Raw genomic sequence first — 17336 nt, 5'->3', positions numbered from 1 at the left:
ATCTCTAGGATCGTTAATAAACGGCAAAAGTGTAAAATTATGGAACATGTAAAAAACGGTTTTTTGTTTTTTTACAATAACTTTTTTTGTAAGCGGTACAGAAAAAAATCCTTCCTCGGTGCAAGACTCGACACCATAACGAACCAAATAGCGAAAAAAGTAGAACAATAGCTCTTAAGATAAAGAACTAGTAGCGTCGCAAAACGTGAGGACGGACGGACGGACGGACGGACGGACAAAGTGGCCACAATAGCGCATTTTTTTATTTGTGTGGAAATGCGCTAAAAAACGCGTTGAATATAGCATTCTCAGGGCCAAGAAAGATTTAAATTTGTTCATGTACATATTATACAACGCGAACGTAAAAGCCCAATATTATTATTCATATTATTCAGAAATCCAAAGATAAATTCTAAAAGTTACACAGACCTTAGTCTTTAAAAGAATTGTTAATTATAAGTAATTAGGTGGTAGCTAATAACCGAAACTCATTTCGAGGAATTATTTTTTTTTATGTTTCAATTTCATTTGAATCAGAGTGCTGTAAATTGTTATAAACATTATCATTGAATAAGGAATCTCAATATTATATACTGCCACGTATACGCTTCAGAACTTTCGCTAATGGCAGAATCGTCATATGGACATTGTTTAATGAATGCCTGTATTTAAATTATTTTACAATCCGTATCAGTTGTTATTGCCTACACGGAAGTCTGTGCTATCACCGTAGATCCCAATACGATGAGTAATAATGACGTCTTAAATACTTGTAAAGAGGAAGATTTAAATGAAGATAGTATAAGCATACAAAATGGTTTGGAAATGATTCGAGAGTGGTTAAGAAAACAACCACACCTGAATGTCAGAGATGGTAAGTTTTTCCAAAGTGTCCGAGTTCCACAAATTCTTGTTACAGATGACGAATCGTTGTTAATATTTCTAAGAAGTTCAAAATATAGTATCCAACGTACTAAAGAAAAACTCGACAATTATTACTCCATGATCACCTTGCTTCCAGAGATGTTTGACGACCGAGACCCATTCGCGTCTGATATTCAAACGCTTTTAAATGTAGGGTAAGTTACGAGTATACACTGAGGAACTCCTACGTCTCGACTCGAAAAGTCCAAATCCACACCCTTATTTCTGGGTTGAATTGTGCACGTATCTTGAAAGGTTTAAAATTTAATGTTACAAAGAAATGTAACACACTGGAGAACTTTTAAATAACAGAACAGATTTGTAGTAGTTCGAGGCCACAATTTATGCAGTGAATGGAGAGTGGATTAGAGACTCTCACTGAAAAGAATATCTCCAAATGAAAAATTTTGATGGCAATCTTTGCAAATCATCATTCCCGTCTTGTGGGAAATTGTGCGAATTTGTCTACTACGGTAATCATAAGGATTTGCGCAAAATATGTAGTTTACTATAGGGCGGCGATATGCCAATACGTGCTATTTAAATTGCTTACACTCACCTATGCCTTGGTCTGGTACATTTAATGATAAAATTGTACGTATGGGTTCCCTTAAACGTAGATATCTCTAAGTGATAAGTCGTAATACATTTTCATTTATTATTATTGAAGAACTATGGTTCCACTGCCAAATACCTTGGGTAAATGTGGACCCAGAATTATTTTCTACGGGTGTGGTTATGATCCCGTTCTTGTACCGTACACCACCATTATGAAAGTGTGTCTAATGATGTACGAGATTTTAATGGCCGAGGATCTTAATACTGTTGCATTCGGTATTTACTTGCTATTCGACTTAAAAAGATTTTCGCTAAAATATGTCTTACAATTAACTCCGACTATTCTGACTCAGCACGTCTACTGTACCGAAACAGGATACCCTCTGAGACTCAAAGGTATACAGATCGACAATTGTCCACCAGCTATGGACGTTATAATTAAAATAGCGAACGCTTGTTTAAAGGGTAAAGTTAGTAACAGGGTAAGCACAATTTACAAATTCATTTACAAATAATGTTATGTATGGTTCCTTTTCAGTTCCATGTCTACAGGGAGGATAGCAATTTACAAAAGGAAATTCCGCTTGAAATGCTGCCCATAGAGCATGGTGGAAAAAATGGATCAATTAAAGAGCTGGGAGGTTAGTATTCAACTTCAAGAAGCTCTGCGTTAGGTCCATGTTTCAGCAATTTGGAAAAAGAAAATGGAATCCTATAGAGAGTGGTTTCGAGAAAACGCTAAATACAAAACTAATGAAAATCTTCGACCCGGTCCACCAAAAACCAGTGACAGTGAGCTTGGAATCGATGGATCGTTTAGAAAATTAGCAGTTGATTAATTAAGTTTTTTTGAATTTTCAGTTTGAATTAGATCAAATATATTGTATGTTAATAGTTTAGGTAGATTTATTCCCACTCCAAAAAGTGAGGGTACTGCAGCAGTAGATACCAGACAACGCTAAGTACAAATCTAATGAAACCTCCGCCCTAAAAAAAACAAGTACCGATGAGCTTGGACTCAGTGTTACCATTTAAGAAATTGGGGATTGATTAATTTAAATGTCCCATATCCATACTTGTCAAACTGTTATGATGCTGTGTTCAAAGGAGGTGTGTGCAAACAAAATGATTTTCTTAGTCTGGCAACTTAAAGTAGCCCATCTGATCTCTATTTCCCTTCATTTTGTAGTCAAACTTAGATGAAATGAAAGTTGATGTATACTCTATGCAGTCTTTCCAATAGTGAAATTAAATTGTACTTTCAAAGGATTAGTTTTCAAGATATATCCATTATCCAGTTCTTCGTAACCACACAAGAATGTTGCGGATTGTAACGAGTGGTCGCTTTAGAATCAGAAATAAAGGTAATTTTTCGAATTTATATTTTGGTACGCACATTTGCACATGTACCGCTCAATAGTGTACTTCAACAAGATATGTGAGGCGATAACGAGCCATATCAAGAAACGTATTGCAGCAAGCGAGCGATCTCAAACCTTATTATGAAATCTTCCGTGGGTAGTAAGCTCCTTATGTCTATTTTGCAACAGTGGAATAAAGAAGCACGCAAACTGTTCAAACTACTAATGAAGTTCGTAATTTAAGGTTGATTATTTGAATCATTTTGGTGTATTGTTTCCATTAATTTCTACGATAGGCTTGCTGCCTTCCACTCTAAGATAGTTTTAGTTAGTTATCGTTTAGAATTTAACATTTCGGTCAGTAACATCACAACAAAATTGTATCCTAGTTTTTCGGCGAGTTTAAGATTAAAGGATTAATAATTTTTACTGAGATAGCTGGCAAGTAAATGAATAATACAGCATGCGGTCCCCAAAAAAAATTCATGGTTACAAAAAAGCTCGCGATTTCCAAAAATTCAATATTATCAAAAGAAATTCGCGATTATGGAAAAGGCTTGCGATTATGTACTTCAAAAAACTAATCAAACTTCGAGCTGAACTTCGAGAATACGACTTGCTCTGGTGGGCTTCGTGGTGCAGCATTCTTATGCTAGCCGTTCGTCGTTCATCTAATCGCTGTAGCTGCCACGCGGGCGGCTTAATATTATCAGTAAGTATGTACAGTCATTGACCGGACTAATGGCCTTCGAGTACAACAGTACATTAATTGCAGGAACGCAATCACTAACTATTTACTTTCTCTACTTTGTTAATGAAAATCCCCGAAGCAATAGTATGCGTTCTTGTCATTATTCTTCTACTTTAATTTCGATTGATATATTCTGTGTACAAAAGCAGCTTACTTATGCTACATTAATCTAGATCCATCTTTCTAAAAGAACCCTCCAAGCCGAAAATTTCAGAACAGGTTTTTGAAGTACCTGGTCGTAATCGTTCGTCAATCTTGCAATTTTCGTCTTTAAGGAACCAATCTCGGTAACTTTCCACCTTATTCTTCCAAAAAACTACAACAAACCAAAACCTGCTTAACGCGCAAGTTTTCTGCATATTGTTACCCGTTAGATCCTTTATAGAACCATTGCAACCTCCAAACTCGTGAGGTAATAGATCTTGTGGAACTTTCTTAAATAACTCCTCGAAGTTGCCCTCACTATATAATGCCATCTAAGAAATTTCTGTAAAATGGCAAACTGGTTTCACACCTACGCCTACCCTTTGCTGTAGTTTCTGTGAACCGAAAATCCCACTAACAACAGCGTTGTCGTCCTCCCGTAGCAGTATATCCTCGATCATTTAACCTAGCTTACTAAGGTTGACCACCGTCATTAGATTGGGATTAAGATTGTCGTTGATCCGAAGGAGTATTATTCTGGGGCCATTTTCGTTTGCCACTTTGGGTAGCGGAAGAAAGAAACCTGCGTTTAAGATGGCCTGCAATTCAGGCAGTAAAGGGTCTCTGTTTGTGAACGCTTCTGGTGCCATCGTTCGGATTGTAAAGTATCTATCCAACCTTTCTTTTGTGCGTTCTAAACTGAATTTGCTGCATCGAAGGAACGAAACCAGTAACTGGTCACCTAGAAAGCGTGTTAAATTGAATTCAGACGAGAATTCACTTCGTTCAATTCTTTCTCGGCAATCTGTTGCAGTTCTTGTGGAAGTGGGCGCACTTTTGTTGTAGGAACCGTAGTTTCCACCTTCATGATGGCAAAATTTGTAGACTGGTTAAAATCAAGAGAATCGCGATATTTAAACCGTTAATGATCTAATTTAAATGTTTAAAGTATGAATTCATTTGCGTACTCATGTTATTAACTTGCGTATGCAGTAAGTTTATGGATTTTTCATGTAATGCTAACAATTACACTGGTAGTTCTGGTTCGCGTATGATGAAAAAAATTATTTAATTATACAAAATCATAATTTTGGCAACACATTTTTTTTCTCACACATTGATGTTTACTACATACCGTCTGCAATCGGCGATGAAATGGTATGGATCATCATCTTCATTTTCCTACTTTTATTTCGTTCGACATATTCTCATTGCAAAAGTGACGTCTGTCTACTTCCTTTACAAAGCCATATTGCATCCTCAAGCTCCTGCGGTAATAGATCCTTTGGAATTTTCTTAAATAACTCCTCAAACTTGTTTTCACTATATAATCCCATCTAAGAAAGCTAGGTATATGTCTGGTTTCACACCTTATACCTACCTACCCTTTGCTTTAGTTTCTCTGAACCGAAAACTTTCAAAATGTTGTAAAGAGCTTCGAAAATTTATAGAAAGCGTCTCTCCCTTCATTCTAAAAGGAAATCCCCTTTCTTCAAATACCGAGTATCATTGCGAACTGTATGGAGTCAACTGAATGGCGTATTTGCTCCAGAATAAAATAAAACTCTCGAATTCCAAACATAGTTCAAGATTATCAAAATAAACTCGCGATTACCGAAAAGGCTTGCGATTACTCAAAAAAATTAAACAACCGAAGTAGGCAATTACTGATCATATTCTTTCTTTAGTTTGTAAAACGAAATCGCCGAGGGAACACTGCGCATTCTTATAATTATTCTGCTACCATAATTTCGTTTAATAATGATAATGCCTTTATAGGTATGATGAGACTAATAAGACAAACAATTAAAAGTAGAGGCGGAATTCAAATAAGCTGCTCTTCCACTGAACCTCTATCGTAGTATAAATTATCTAAGGTTGCGCAACGTGAACTAACATTAACAATAAAAATTACTTAATAAGAAAACAAGTGAATCTATTGGTTAAAACAAATTGCCTAAGGCTCATTTTAAGCTGCATTATTTTGAAATTCGAACAGAACCTTCCATAGTTGTTTCTTGATGTGTTGATCACCAAGACACCTGTTATTCAAGAAAACATTTCATTCCAAAGTGTAACGATATTATGCGGAAATGAACGCTTGAGCACCTTTGAAATATTCTTTGTACAAAGTTAAAATTATAACATTAATCTAGATCTAGCTTTCTAAAAGACCCCTCCAAGCCGAAAACTTCAGAACAGGTTTTTGGAGTACCTGGTCGTAATCGTTCGTCAATCTTACAATGTTCGTCCTTAAGGAACCAATCTCGGCAACTTTCCACCTTATCCTTCCAAAATACTACAACAAACCAATACCAGTTTATCGGTCATTTTTTTGCATATTATTACCCGTCAGATCCTTTACAGAGCCATTACAACCTCCAAACTCCTGCGGTAATAAGTCCTTTGGAATTTTCTTAAATAACTCCTCAATGTTGCTCTCACTGTATAATCCCATCTAGGAAAGGTATGTAAAATGATGACCTGGTTTTACATCTATACATTACCCTTTGTTTTAACTTGTCTGAGCAGAAAACTTTAAAAATATTGTAACAAGCTTCGAAAATTTGCGGAACGTGTGAGTAGTACGCTCCCTTCATTCTAAAAGGAAATCCCTTTTCTTCAATCACTGAGTATCGTTGTAAACTGGCTGGAGTCAACTGAATGGCGTATTTGGACGGACAATCCTTACAATAACTCCAGAACACAACACCACTAACGACAGCATTGTCGTCCTCCCGTAGCAGTATATCCAAGATCATATAACTTAGCTTAGCAATGTTGACCATCGTCATTAGATTGGGATCCAGATTGTTGCTGTACCGAAGGACGATTATTCTGTGGTTATTTTCTTTTGCCACATTGGGTAGTGGAAGAATGAAACCTGCTTCTAAGATAGCTTGCAGTTCGGGTAGTAAGGGGTCTCTGTTTGTGAACACTTCTGGTGCCATCGTTCGTATTGTAAAGTATCTATCCAATCTTTCTTTTGTGCGTTCTAAACTAAATTTGCTGCATCGAAGGAACGAAACCAGCAACTGGTCACCTAGAAAGCGTGTTAAATTCAATGCAAGTGAAGACATTTGGGTTACCGATATCAAAGTTGAAATGCGGTTGCTTATTAATCCAATCTCTTATTTGCTGAATGTCGCTAGTAAGACGAGAATTCACTTCGTTCAATTCTTTCTCGGCAATCTGTTGCAATTCTTGTGAAAGTGAGCGCACTTTTGTTGTAGGTAACGTAGTTTCCACTTTCATGGCGGTAAAATTGGTAAACTGACAAAAATTAAAAGAGATGCGATATTTAACATGTAAATAAACTACTTTAAATTTGTAAATTTTGGGAATAAATGTTAGCATAATTATATACATCTTATTAATCTGCCTATTTAATAAGTTAATTAATGTACATAATCCCATATTACTCTGCCATTTCTGCTTCGACTATGATGAAAACATCTTTTCATTACACAATTATAATTCTGACAATTACATTTTTTTTCTCGCACATTTCATGAATACAATATTAAACTACTGACTAAAATGCTCCGCACGGTAATTTACATACTTAATTCGCAATTGATGCAACCACCGAAGATATTGGAAATGATAACCGTATAACGTCACATGTAAAACACAGATAACCCTTTTTCAATCGGAATACTTGCTCCACTCGCTGGGTAGCCCGCTCGTGTCGCAAATGTCACGCTTCAGAATAATAAGCATCGTAACATGCTCCTAATACTATCAAAGTGTTATCTGGAAAACTTCTTACCCGCACTAATGAGCACTACAACAAGAGGGTATGTTGGGTGCATTGAACATAATATGACAGTACTACCACTGTATATACACTGTATATGGAGTATGTTATAGTTTCCATGTCCATGGTACTTGAAAATGTTTTAGTACACAATAAATCACATTTTCTTAAAGAACTATTAATAATAAAAGTAAATAAGTAACATAAAGTAAATATTGTGCAAAGTTAAATAGTCACAAACTCACTCTTGCATAAAATTTCCAGTGAAACAGTCCTCGGAAATATAAGTGGAGTGCTCTCCACATATAAAATTGTTGTTTGATCTTCACCGATAATTTCAAGAATTCTCCCACTCAATGTTTTTGGAATGTTCTTTAGCTGACTCCTCATTCTGAGATGGCCTTCCACTAATAGAAATGACAGTTGCCGTAGAAATTTCCTCCGAGTTATCTGGATTTCCGGATTGTTTAGAAAATACAATACCGTAGAGTTTAGGGCGGTAACATTCAGTACGGGGTAAAACACTACCATCGTGTTTCGAACACAATCATGCGCGGAACACAGCTTATCCACCGAATATACACCCCTTTTGGTTGCCTTGTAATCTAAAACCATTTCTGTTTTTTTTCCGTTAGGATCTAAAGCGTCATCATGGTGCAAACTTGACAGCAATACTACATTTTTGTTTTTTTAGGAACATAGGATACGATCGTGATATTGTTCTAGAATCCAAAAAGACCAGATCCAATTGGTCTATTTTTGGGACAGGTAATCTCTATAGGCAGTTCGCGTTTATTTTTGCGAATAGTACTCGAAATTGTATTCATCGAGAAGAATTTTTACGAGCTCTGTCCCAGAAAACCAATTATCACAGGTCCGGAAAATGGAAAATGCGGTCAAGCTACTCGTCTTAATTATTTTTTGTTCTATATCTTCAAGGCAAGTATTATCATAGTTAATTTTCCTTTTGTCATTCCGAAATGGACCCCCAGCTAATTCATCAGGTTGAAAGTTTATGCATTAGTAACTTGTTTTTAGGTACTTTCAATTTGGGCTTTTCTTCAATTAATTTTATTATTGTTTCACTCATTCATTATCAATCATTAATACTTCGAGATTTTCGCCATTGGGAGTAAATCCTCGCAATTACCGAGAAGGCTTGCGATTACTTGAAAAAAATACTCAAACTTTGACCTGAACTTTGAGACCTTTGAGGCTACTACCGGCCCTGGTGGGTTACTTGATGTGCTTAATATTCGCAGTATGTACCGTCCTTGACTTTAGAGCACATAAACTGCAGGTAGGCAATCACTATAATCATATCCATTCCTTATTTGCTAAACGAAAATCGCTGTAGGAATATTATGCATCTTTACATTCGGTAACGGAAAAAACCCCGGAATAAAAACCCACGAAAAGAAAACCCCCCGGAAAGAAAACCTCCCGGGAAAAAAACCCCCGGAAAAAAACCCACGGAAAGAAAGACCCCCTGGTAAAAAAAACCGGAAGAAAAACCACAGGGAGAAAAAGGAAATATCGCCCGAGAGCTAAAGTTGCATATTGCTTACTGAAACAGGAATATCAAACAGAACTCAGTTGAGATATTCTATTAACAAATTTTCACAAAATACGTAATTGCATAATATCCTAAAACTACCATTAACCCTAACTAAACCAAATATTATGACTTATAGCTTCTAAGAAGTTTACCACATACCTTTGTCCGGCGCTGTATTCTTTGCAGATATTTTTTAGTCTACTTTGCAGCAGTACATATTTTGCTTTCCTCCTTTTTGGGATTAATCGACCTAAATGTTGTTGGTGCAATTTTGTTCTATCGGCAGCTATCTCTTGACGCATCTTGATAATCAAAACCTACACAGTCGGATGGGTTTGGTCCACTAAATTTGCGAATCGGTGATTCCACCTCTCGGTGTGGTTGTTTGTTCTTTCTCCGTCTTCAACGTAATATCGTGGACGTTCCATGTTTCAGGAGGAAAAATTGGCGGAATATTTCGTAACCGCACTGGAACATTGTTGTTGCCCCCACCTATCGTTCTGTATGTTTCGGTTACGTATGTATTATTGAAGTAAACTAGTAGAGATCCTCGGCACCTTGGGGAACATTTTCTTGTAGATACATCAGACTTGGAATAGCTTATACTATAGGTATATATTTGCCTTGTACAATCGCCCTAAGATGTATGGAGATTTAAAAAAGGGGGTTTTCATTCCAGGGTTTTTTTTCCGGGAGGTTTTCTTTCCGTGGGTTTTTATTCCGGGGGTTTTTATTCCGGGTTTTTTTTCACGTGCTTTTGTCCTAGACCTAACATTATTCTTTCACTTTAATTTCGTTTGTTACATTCTTTTATAAAAGCGATGTTTGTTTTTTTACTGATTTTACAGCAAAGTGATACTAATATTAATCTAGATCCAGCTTTCTAAAAGAACCCTCCAAGCCGAACACTTCAGATGAGGTTTTTCGAGTACCTGGTCGTAATCGTTCGTCAATCTTACAATTTTCGTCCTTAAGGAACCAATCTCGGTAACTTTCCACCTTATCCTTCCAGAAAACTACAACAAACCAATACCAGCTTAACGTTTTGCAGTTTTCTGCATAATGTTACCTGTCAGATCCTTTACAGAGCCATTACAACCTCCAAACTCCTCCGGTAACAGATCCTTTGGAATTTTCTTAAATAACTCCTCAAAGTTGCTCTCACTGTATAATCCCATCTAAGAAATTTCTGTAAAATGGCGAATTGCTTTCACACCAATACCTACCCTTTGTTTTAGCTTCTCTGATCCGAAAATTTTCAAAAGATTGTAAAGAGCTTCGAAAATTTGCGGAAGGTGTGAGTAGTACGCCCCCTTCATTCTAAACGGAAATCCCTTTTCTTCAATCACCGTGTGTCGTTGTAAATTGGATGGAGTCAACTGAACGGCGTATTTTGACGAAAAATTCTTACAATAGCCCCAGAATAAGATACCACTAACAACAGCGTTGTCGTCCTCCCGTAGCAGTATATCCTGGATCATATAACTTAGCTTAGTAATGTTGACAATCGTCATTAGATTGGGATTAAGATTGTCGCTGAACCGAAGGACGATTATTCTGGGGCCATATTCATTTGCCACCTTGGGTAGTGGAAGAATGCATCCCGCTTCTAAGATAGCTTGCATTTCAGGTAGTAAGGGGTCTCTGTTTGTGAAGGCTTCTGGTGCCATCGTTCGTATTGTAAAGTATCTATCCAACCTTTCTTTTGCGCGCTCTAAACTGAATTTGCTGCATCGAAGGAACGAAACCAGCAACTGGTCACCTAGAAAGCGGGTTAGATCGAATACAAGCGAATACTTATATGGTTACCGATTTCAAAGTTGAAGTGTGGCTGCTTATTGATCCAATCTCTTATTTGCTGAATGTCGCTTGTAAGACGGGAACTCACTTCGTTTAATTCATTCTCAGCAATTCGCTGCAACTCTTGTGGAAGTGGGCGCACTTCTTTTATCGGTACTGATGTTTCCACCTTCATGACGACAAAATTTGTAAACTAATAAAAGCGATGCAACATTTAAAACGTACACAAACTTCTTTAAATGTGTAACGTTTGGAATAAATTTGCGTGTATTCACTTGTAGGTAAGAAGTTAATGGCTTGTTCGTGTAATCCTAACAATCACACTGCCATTTTTTGTGTTCAAATTTTTTTCTCGCATATTAATGGCTCATTTACTTGTACAAATCTACAGAACTAAAGCATTTTCACCCTGATTCTTAATGTGGTTTTTGCATTTGTATAGAAGCATTAAAATTATACCAGAATAAGATCAAATCTAGATGGTAATTTGCTAAAGAATGTAGACTCAATTAGGGAACATCTTACAAACCAAAGGGATAGAGCCATACTTCCATTCTGATTGAATGGGTCAACATTTTGTTGCTCTATTTTCGTGTTTTTAAAAGTCTGATTCAGACTGAAAATATTACTAGAATCATTGAATATTCAGTAACAATATTAATACTATGCGATCAAAAAAGAGTTGCTGTCGAGTCACCTTTGGAATTTTTGTCTACATGGGAAAAATGCGACTCGACAGCAACTCATTTTTGATCGCCCGTTAAATTCATTTTATACTTTTATGTATGGTGGGTTGCCTAATGTGCTTTTCTTTCACATTTGGTTAGAATGAGCTTGAGAATAAAAAAAAAACAACAAATGGTAACAGGACGGAAAGCGGCCATGTTACAACGCGATATTGTTCATAACTACCTTTGTGCACCAGGAGCTCTGGTCACGGTTTTGATCCAAATAAAATTGGCCCTTCCTTCAGGTTTGCTCTGCACAGATCGGCTATTTTGTGTGTTGGCATGGAAAAACCACTTGAGCTTGGGCAAGTCACCTCTACCCCTTGCAGACGGCTGAGACTGGCCGGCTGAGCTCAAGATCCCCAAACCGCCAGAAGTAGGCAGATTGAGGTCTGGCGCAGCGAACACTCCGCCACCCCACGGCCTCACTGAACCCACTGCCACCGCACGGCGTTAAGACTACTAGTGAACCTTTTTATTTAGTCATATAGATATAGTGGCTTAGCAGTGTAAGCTACAACGCAATAGATACTGCACCTTGCTCGTGTTGTGCATCGCCCCGTCCTCACCTGCTCACTTGGAGCTCCACCTGGTAACAATTTAAACCCGTTTCTTCGATGTAGATTTGAAATTGGTCCTACCACAACTTTTTGCACGGACCGATTACAGAATCCTTGCATTGTTATTGCACAGTCCCCCACCCAATCGCATTTGTGATTCCATGCGTCTACTCAATTTCACTATTGGGTAACAGTTGGCATCCAATGTTTTCGGTCTCCAGAAACAACGCAATCCAAGGATCACGCCCTGAACCTTCCACTGAGATATGCCAGCGACAACGAGGAGGGTGGGGACACACCCGTTCTGAACCCGGCATCGTCCACTGGCGCCCATCCAACTCACGATATCAAGACAACCGCTACCGAAAGACGACAAAACTAGCGTCTAGCGTCAGGTTTTGGCGCTTAAAAAGCTGCAAAACGACAAAATCGACCTTCTTTCTTTCAGAGGAGACCTTGGAGGAGACACGCCAAATTTCTCGAAGAGATTTATTTTTTTCTATTTATTTTTATTTTTTTAATTTATTTGATAGTGGACTGAGTGTTAGCTAATTATAGCTACTCTTCCCCATTCAACCCACTATACAACCACATACAGCCATGCCTTACCTGGGATTCGAGCCCAGGACCCTTGTAGCCAAACTTAGAGCTACTAACGTGAAGTCATCTGAGGTACGAAATTCGTTGTAGCTAAAAAGTAGGAAGTAAACCAAACTCGCCCTTAAACACCTTCGCGGTTCCGCGGAAACATGGTGGAGAGGCATCGATCACTTCGAGCCGACATTCAAGGAACTGAAATCGTTACTTTTACAACAATACGATAACACCACATAAGACCGAAACTAAGTACCGAATTCTATCGACTGCATGGCATTCTTACAGCGGAAGTCGAGAATAACCAGGTGTCTCGGATATCAAATTAACGACCACCTGGAATTAGTCGAAAACAAAAACGAAGTCCCGGAGGACGCCATAACATTGAAAGAGTTACTTATGTATTTTCGCAATAAATTGAAATGCTTCAAGCAAGTGATAGACAGAAACCGGAAAACTGGACAACGCGGACCGGACAGCAATAAAGTCAAGAACTTCGTAAGTAATGTTATTCAGAAGAAATCCAAGGTAAGATGCGACTGCAGCACAATTAGGTACCTAGTTGGAGGTAATGAGGATAAGCGATAAAAGGACTCAAAAAGTGCTCCGGAAAGATAAAGTGAAATCGCAGGGAAATACATAGGATGTATGATGTAAACTAAAAATACCTTAAGAAACCAAGAGCAGTTCTAGTAAATCTTTCGGCTTTTAATATACCATTCCACACATTCTACAAACATATTAATACAGAACTACGCAACACTTTAATCTATATTGAGTTTTCTAAACGAACCTTCTACGCCGAAAATGTCCGATCCATTTCTTGGCGCACCGGGCCGCAATGCTTCATTGGTCTTCAATTTTTCGTCGCTCAAAAACCAATCCCTATAACTTTCCACCTTTTGCTTCCAAAACACTACAACGAATAAAATATACAGTTACACTGACCTCAAAGTTTTTTTACCTGTTAGATCTTTCACAGAACTGTTAGATCCTCCGAATTCCTCAGGCAAAAGCTCTTGTGGTATTTTATCATAAAACTTGGCGAAGTTGCTCTCACCAAATATGGCCGACTGAAACATTGCCATTTGTGGAGGCGATCGACTTTACTGATAAGCGCTTACCCTTTCCTGCGTTTTCTTTGGGAATATAACAGTTATAGAGTCATAAAGTACTTGGAATAAGGTCGGAAGATGAGTATGATATGTTCCCCTATGTCTTAATGGATATCCTTTTATTGTAATCATTGAGTATTTGTGTAGATCGGTTGGAGTCATCTGAACAGCGTATTTTGGAGGCATTTTCTTGTAATAAACCCATGCTATGATACCGCTAACGATAGCATTGTCATCTTCTCTTAACAGTATATCCAAAAGCATATAATTCACTTTAAAGAGGTTGGTAAAATTCATTGTATTAGGATCAAGGTTGTCACTATAGCGACAAAGCACTATTCTGCTACCGTCTTCGCCGTGTGCCTTTGGCAGCGGAAGCATAAAGCTGTAATTAGAAGCTTACTTCTAAGATGGTGAATGAAAAATGGCGATACCCTGCATTTAAGATGGCTTGAATTTCCGGTAACAAAGGGTCTCTGTTGGTAAACACCTCGGGTGCCAGCGACCTCATCGTAAAGTAGTAGTCTAATTTTTCCTTTGTGCGTTCTAAACTAAATTTGCTGCATCGAAGGAATGAAATCAGCAGCTGGTCATCTGGAAAAATTCTTAGATCATTGACATCGATATTGGAAATAGCTACCAATCTCAAAACTTAGGTGTGGCTGTTTTTTGAACCAATCTCTTATTTGTTGAAAGTCGGTCTCCAATCGAGAACGAACTTCATTTAGCTCAGCTTCCGCAACTATTTGTAATGCACTTGATAATTGACGCATTTTAGGCGCAGATTTTTTAAGAAATACACCTCCGTTTTTAAAGTACAGGAAACAACTTTTTGGTGATGTGCAAAGCGAGGTTTTGTACTTAATGTTGATAATTAATTTTTAACGTGCCAGTTTTATAATTTTCCTGCAATGTCAAAAGCCTGTGATAAATAACAGGCAACATTAATGTATCTACCTTTGTTTTCAATTGTCCCACATACAAATTATTTTCAGAATATAAGGTAGTGCATTGGATAAAGATTTCGACACTATTTCCGAATCTAATGGGATCAAAGTATACTTTTTTTAGCACATTATCGTAAACCTCAAATAAATAAGTATTTGAAGTATTAAACTACTTTTTTTATGTTAATGATTTAATGAACAAATACATAATCGCACTTAAACTATCTGTCTGACTGACATCCAAATACCTAGATCTCTTTTTAGAGTTTTTCTTCTTGAATTTTTGAATCTTTCGGTTTTTTGGCTACCTATAACTTCGCTATTTGTAGACTTACAAGGTAAGGGCAAATTAATCAGGATAAAGTTCTGCATTCTGCAATTAAGCGACTGTGTACCTCTTACGGTCCCTATAGTAAAAATTAAAAAAAAACCCACCCCCCAACATTTTAATTAATACGTTTTTTTTGTAGTAAAATCAGTTTTTATTTTTTATATCTGGGAAAGGGGGCATGTCAGAACGGAGGCGCCATGGAAAGAAGTTTGGGAACCACTGCTCGACAAAGTTCTCTTCTTCTTTTTGAAAAAAACAGTTAAACAACCTCAACTTTTAAAAATCCGAGTACAACTTCCGATTGTTTTCGTTGCTTATTAGGTATAAAAAAACGACAGTAACCAACTAAATATTTCCAACCACCTAACTTGTAAATTTAATTGATTCGTCGTCGAAATTATTTAATTTTTACTTAAATTTTGGCACAATTGTAAAAAAACCTTGTATGAAACACATTCTAAATGCACACGTCTTCACGTCTAGTGCAAAAAACACGCCCATTTTGCAACTCGGTGCATAAATAGCGAATTTCCACAGATCTTGCGACTTTTCTTTTAGTAGAAATTTGTTGATCGTTTACTACTCATGCCTTCAGTTGCTATGAAAATTATTGTAAGAAAATCATATTATGACGAACTTCGGTAGTAAATCTGCGCACAAATGGCATAAATAATGAAATAAGCATTAGTGGAATAATGACTATAATTTAATTTTCTAAAACAAAATTAAAGCGTACAGTTCCCTAAACGGGAAATAATCGGATTCGGTAGCCGTATCTACGAGAAAGTAAATGCAGGAAAGCGAAACAACATCCCCTCACCCCCTTATAATTAATGAAACAAAAAGTAACAAAAAGCTTACCTTGCAAATAAATAAATTTACGAAAAGGCAAAAAAGTTATAGATACGGTGCCGTAAAATTAATGTAAAAGCAAAAATGAAACGGTATCATTGTAAAATAAATTTAGGTACTCAAAATTACGTTATTTCCAAAACTTAGCTTGCGGAAGTGCAAAAGTCAGAAAGCAAAAGATCTTACATTTCGTTTAAAACTCAAATGCAAAAATATCTCCTCTAAACAACGGCTTTACCTTTTATAAAGTTCGGCTATTTCATGAAGGGATCGCCAGATTTCCCAACCGACACAGAGTATTCAGCAGAGCTGATCGATTTCACAAATATACGGTACTTTGGGTATGAAACTTCAAGGTGAAACATAGGTGCTACGTTACAATAAATCCAGTGTCCCGAGTCTCGGAAACATTTTTGTAAAACTTTGTAAAATAATTTTAGACGGTAATCTTCGTGTGAACAGATTGCATTTATTTTTTGTTTTACATTAATTTTTATTTTCTAATCAATCTAACTGTCATAATTTGGTATAATTATAGTTTATTGGAAAATGGCCATTTCTTTTCTTACTTCTAATTAAGTTAATGATTTGAAATTGAAATGCGGTTAATTCCCAGGAATACTTTACGTTTCGCGCCCACCTTAATTTTGATTTTTCGTTAACAAATTATGTAATAGATAATCCCTGACCGTCGATTCTTTCACAATGGAACTCATGAAACCCCCTTTGATTGCGAAAGAGAAAATTTGATTAGAATGAACACCAAATTCAGAAGGGCCTTCTTGATAATAACACACCTAAAAGGTACACTTTTTTCGACTCCTTTAAGATCACTCATTTAAAATTTTACTCGTAAATAAAAATAAAAAATAAATAAACAGGTTAAATTTACCTTTTACAACAAATCTTGAAGTTATCGAATATATTTGAAAATATACGAGTAGAAGTACGACTAACCTCTTTATTTACAATTTTTCTCTCTTCGACGTGGAAAATTTGAACTTACGCTTAACTTTTTTTTCTCATTAATCTGGGGTGGATATGAGATGTTTATGGGTTGCGTGATTAAAAACCCGGCGGCCTGAAACAACCTCTAATCGATGACTATTTGTTTTGGATTTTTGACCAATCATTGTGAAATACAAACTTGTTCCTGATGATAATTTTGTTGTTGGTCAGTATAATTTTAATCCGAAAAACTTAAATTAATTGAATTAAATATGAGGAAATTTCTTAAGTGTACGCTAATCTCATTGGACCTTCTGAAGGGGTCGACTACCAAATCAAGAATCGTCTCCATCTAGTGCAACCGCTGCTTTTCGGTTAATCTTCGTGCAAATCCCTCCGCTCTCC

The 17336-nt window shown here is 36.9% G+C and overlaps 5 protein-coding genes across 6 annotated transcripts; 1 reads left to right on the top strand and 4 right to left on the bottom strand.

Annotated features, from left to right (window-relative positions):
- Positions 1–212: 212 nt before the first annotated feature.
- On the top strand, positions 213–2352 carry LOC116171843 (retinol-binding protein pinta-like). Its single transcript, XM_031488851.1, has 5 exons — positions 213–874; positions 920–1079; positions 1595–1964; positions 2021–2123; positions 2170–2352. Exons 1-5 carry the CDS (start codon positions 745–747, stop codon positions 2319–2321), a joined length of 915 nt encoding a protein of 304 aa, XP_031344711.1. The 5' UTR covers positions 213–744; the 3' UTR covers positions 2322–2352.
- A 1381-nt stretch (positions 2353–3733) lies between these two features.
- LOC116172857 lies at positions 3734–4678 on the bottom strand. Its single transcript, XM_031490155.1, has 3 exons — positions 4119–4678; positions 3962–4070; positions 3734–3910 (listed from the first exon to the last, which is right to left on the bottom strand). The coding sequence occupies exons 1-3, from the start codon at positions 4197–4199 to the stop codon at positions 3759–3761; spliced, it is 342 nt and encodes a 113-aa protein (XP_031346015.1). The 5' UTR covers positions 4200–4678; the 3' UTR covers positions 3734–3758.
- A 979-nt stretch (positions 4679–5657) lies between these two features.
- On the bottom strand, positions 5658–7006 carry LOC116172120 (retinol-binding protein pinta-like). Its single transcript, XM_031489260.1, has 4 exons — positions 6828–7006; positions 6246–6781; positions 6088–6196; positions 5658–6037 (listed from the first exon to the last, which is right to left on the bottom strand). The coding sequence occupies exons 1-4, from the start codon at positions 6991–6993 to the stop codon at positions 5886–5888; spliced, it is 963 nt and encodes a 320-aa protein (XP_031345120.1). The 5' UTR covers positions 6994–7006; the 3' UTR covers positions 5658–5885.
- A 2914-nt stretch (positions 7007–9920) lies between these two features.
- LOC116170633 (retinol-binding protein pinta-like) lies at positions 9921–11039 on the bottom strand. The gene is made up of 4 exons (XM_031487136.1): positions 10866–11039; positions 10283–10818; positions 10126–10234; positions 9921–10072 (listed from the first exon to the last, which is right to left on the bottom strand). Exons 1-4 carry the CDS (start codon positions 11029–11031, stop codon positions 9921–9923), a joined length of 963 nt encoding a protein of 320 aa, XP_031342996.1. The 5' UTR covers positions 11032–11039.
- Positions 11040–13430: 2391 nt separating this feature from the next.
- Positions 13431–14706, bottom strand: LOC116170984 (retinol-binding protein pinta-like). 2 transcript variants are annotated; one of them, XM_031487587.1, is made up of 6 exons: positions 14494–14706; positions 14288–14447; positions 13863–14238; positions 13703–13811; positions 13532–13654; positions 13431–13490 (listed from the first exon to the last, which is right to left on the bottom strand). In XM_031487587.1, the coding sequence occupies exons 1-6, from the start codon at positions 14624–14626 to the stop codon at positions 13480–13482; spliced, it is 912 nt and encodes a 303-aa protein (XP_031343447.1). In that variant the 5' UTR covers positions 14627–14706; the 3' UTR covers positions 13431–13479. The 2 variants fall into 2 exon arrangements, with proteins under 2 accessions (XP_031343447.1, XP_031343446.1); XM_031487586.1 differs by having other exon boundaries at positions 13432–13654.
- Positions 14707–17336: the final 2630 nt, after the last annotated feature.

Source organism: Photinus pyralis, unplaced genomic scaffold (assembly GCF_008802855.1).
Source record: "Photinus pyralis isolate 1611_PpyrPB1 unplaced genomic scaffold, Ppyr1.3 Ppyr1.4_LG5, whole genome shotgun sequence".
Taxonomy (NCBI): Eukaryota; Metazoa; Arthropoda; class Insecta; order Coleoptera; family Lampyridae; genus Photinus; species Photinus pyralis.
This window is presented reverse-complemented; position numbering and strand designations above follow the sequence as displayed.

Coding starts and splice junctions, on each gene's coding strand:
- LOC116170984 (XM_031487586.1), bottom strand. CDS start 14,626: ATGCGTCAATTATCAAGTGCATTACAAATAGTTGCGGAAGCTGAGCTA. Junction 14,448..14,493: donor ACACCTAAGTTTTGAGATTG/GTAGCTATTTCC, acceptor GAATTTTTCCAG/ATGACCAGCTGCTGATTTCA. Junction 14,239..14,287: donor CAAGCCATCTTAAATGCAGG/GTATCGCCATTT, acceptor TTCTAATTACAG/CTTTATGCTTCCGCTGCCAA.
- LOC116171843 (XM_031488851.1), top strand. CDS start 745: ATGAGTAATAATGACGTCTTAAATACTTGTAAAGAGGAAGATTTAAAT. Junction 1,080..1,594: donor CAAACGCTTTTAAATGTAGG/GTAAGTTACGAG, acceptor TTATTATTGAAG/AACTATGGTTCCACTGCCAA. Junction 1,965..2,020: donor AGGGTAAAGTTAGTAACAGG/GTAAGCACAATT, acceptor GTTCCTTTTCAG/TTCCATGTCTACAGGGAGGA.
- LOC116172120 (XM_031489260.1), bottom strand. CDS start 6,993: ATGAAAGTGGAAACTACGTTACCTACAACAAAAGTGCGCTCACTTTCA. Junction 6,782..6,827: donor GCATTTCAACTTTGATATCG/GTAACCCAAATG, acceptor CACGCTTTCTAG/GTGACCAGTTGCTGGTTTCG. Junction 6,197..6,245: donor CAGACAAGTTAAAACAAAGG/GTAATGTATAGA, acceptor TACCTTTCCTAG/ATGGGATTATACAGTGAGAG.
- LOC116170633 (XM_031487136.1), bottom strand. CDS start 11,031: ATGAAGGTGGAAACATCAGTACCGATAAAAGAAGTGCGCCCACTTCCA. Junction 10,819..10,865: donor ACACTTCAACTTTGAAATCG/GTAACCATATAA, acceptor CCCGCTTTCTAG/GTGACCAGTTGCTGGTTTCG. Junction 10,073..10,125: donor CTCTGTAAAGGATCTGACAG/GTAACATTATGC, acceptor GGTTTGTTGTAG/TTTTCTGGAAGGATAAGGTG.
- LOC116172857 (XM_031490155.1), bottom strand. CDS start 4,199: ATGATCGAGGATATACTGCTACGGGAGGACGACAACGCTGTTGTTAGT. Junction 4,071..4,118: donor CACAGAAACTACAGCAAAGG/GTAGGCGTAGGT, acceptor GAAATTTCTTAG/ATGGCATTATATAGTGAGGG. Junction 3,911..3,961: donor TTCTATAAAGGATCTAACGG/GTAACAATATGC, acceptor GGTTTGTTGTAG/TTTTTTGGAAGAATAAGGTG.